Here is a 1,721-nt window from a genome sequence, read left to right as displayed (position 1 = left end):
AATGCACCTGCTGTGGGCGTGCCGAAGTGTTAGTGGGCGGGGATAATGAGCTCCATTATTCTCAGTACTCGACTTCAACACTCAGCAGCTGATTGGCGCTCCATTCGTCACATCAAATAAATAAAGAGGAGTGAGTGAGACCAGTGGCCCTGTAGATAGGCTAGTGCAACACAACTTTCCTTCTCGTTAGTGTTTAATATCATTTAGAAGATAACGGCATTCTGATATGGGAGATCCCCAGAACAGTAAGTTATAATTGATCAAAAGTTCAGCTTACTTATTACTAGCATTAGATGAGATGCTTGAGAATCTAGTATTTTGGGCGTTAATTGTCACTACAATAGTCTCGATAGATTAGAGACATAGGTGATGTGTGTTCTTAAAGGAAGTAAGCTGGTGTCCTACTGCGTGGGTTGTGGGCAGCAGATCCTGGATCGCTTCATTCTGCGGGTTTTCCCTGATCTGGAGTGGCACGCGCAGTGCCTGAAGTGCGCGGAGTGCCAGCAGTCTCTGGATGAGTCCTGCACCTGCTTCATCAGAGACGGAAAAACCTTCTGTAAAGACCACCACAGGAGGTGCGTGCCGTTTTAAAAGGAAAGTCGATTTGCGCATCAGAATTACTTTATTTATTTATTTATTAAACCTTCAATAATTCGTTATTCTGATCACATTTTGTAGTTTTCTAGCTAAGTAAGTTACAACAAGTCGAATGGGATATAAAAAAAACTTTAAAAACTTATGATGTTTAATAAGTGGTCCAAAAATTCTAAAATATTTCATTCAGCAACTTCTAATTTCAATGCATCACAGCATTAAACTTACTAGTATAAAAAAACATTTCATTAACCAATATAATGTTAATATACTAACTTACTAAGGTACTTGTACCTTTATTATTATTATTATTTATTTATTTATTTATTTTGTTCCTGTGGCTCAGTGGTAGAGCATTGCGTTAGGTCGTGGGTTCAATTCCCAGGGAACACAAAAAATGTATAGCCTGAATGCACTGTAAGTGGCTTTGGATAAAAGTGTCTGCTAAATGCATAAATTATTAATGAATTATTATTATTATTATTAATAACCACCAAAAAAACACAGGTAAAGAGGAAGCCACATGATGAATCAAAGCTTTTCCTGAGGTGAATACTTGGTGCACAGTGTCATACACATGCACAAGAAGCACTTAAATGAAAAACCATTAAATATGAGGCTCCACAGAGAATTCTGGGAACGTAAAATTACAGTTACAGTTGTGCTTTTTCACTCCCAGAAACTGTACCTTTAACAGTATTTCACTGTCTAACTGTCCCATTAGATTTAGATTATAATGCATCTTACTGTTTTTTTACCGTGGCAGTCTTTTACTCTTGTAATTGTGATTATTATAATTAATTATATTCCCATGTGCACTTTTAAAACATAGACAATGTATTGTTAAGTGTGATTTTATAGGATAAATTCTTCCATTCAGAAATGTAATGTTTGTGATCTTTTCTCCTCTATATTCTCTGTCAGATTATGGACCAGTAAATGTGCAAAATGCCACAAAGCCTTCATCAGCAAGGAGTATGTCATGCAAACACGAGTGAATATTTATCACGTCCAGTGTTTTCGTTGTGAGGGCTGCAATCGCCGGTTACTCCCTGGAGATGAGTATGTTCTGCGGGACGGACAGCTTCTCTGTACAGACCACCATGAGCTTTTTAACAAATTCATGG

At 37.4% G+C, this 1,721-nt stretch overlaps 1 protein-coding gene across 1 annotated transcript; it reads left to right on the top strand.

Annotated features, from left to right (window-relative positions):
- Positions 1 to 369: 369 nt before the first annotated feature.
- Positions 370 to 1,701, top strand: LOC107577940 (insulin gene enhancer protein isl-1-like; the record flags this gene model as incomplete). Its single annotated transcript, XM_016263960.1, has 2 exons — positions 370 to 575; positions 1,519 to 1,701. Coding segments are annotated over exons 1-2 (389 nt in total), but the record flags the coding sequence as incomplete, so codon positions are not given.
- Positions 1,702 to 1,721: the final 20 nt, after the last annotated feature.

Source organism: Sinocyclocheilus grahami, unplaced genomic scaffold (assembly GCF_001515645.1).
Source record: "Sinocyclocheilus grahami isolate Dianchi unplaced genomic scaffold, SAMN03320097.WGS_v1.1 scaffold7897.1, whole genome shotgun sequence".
NCBI classification, from domain to species: domain Eukaryota; kingdom Metazoa; phylum Chordata; class Actinopteri; order Cypriniformes; family Cyprinidae; genus Sinocyclocheilus; species Sinocyclocheilus grahami.
The sequence above is the reverse complement of the archived record's forward strand: the minus strand, read 5'-3'. Positions and strand labels throughout refer to the sequence as shown.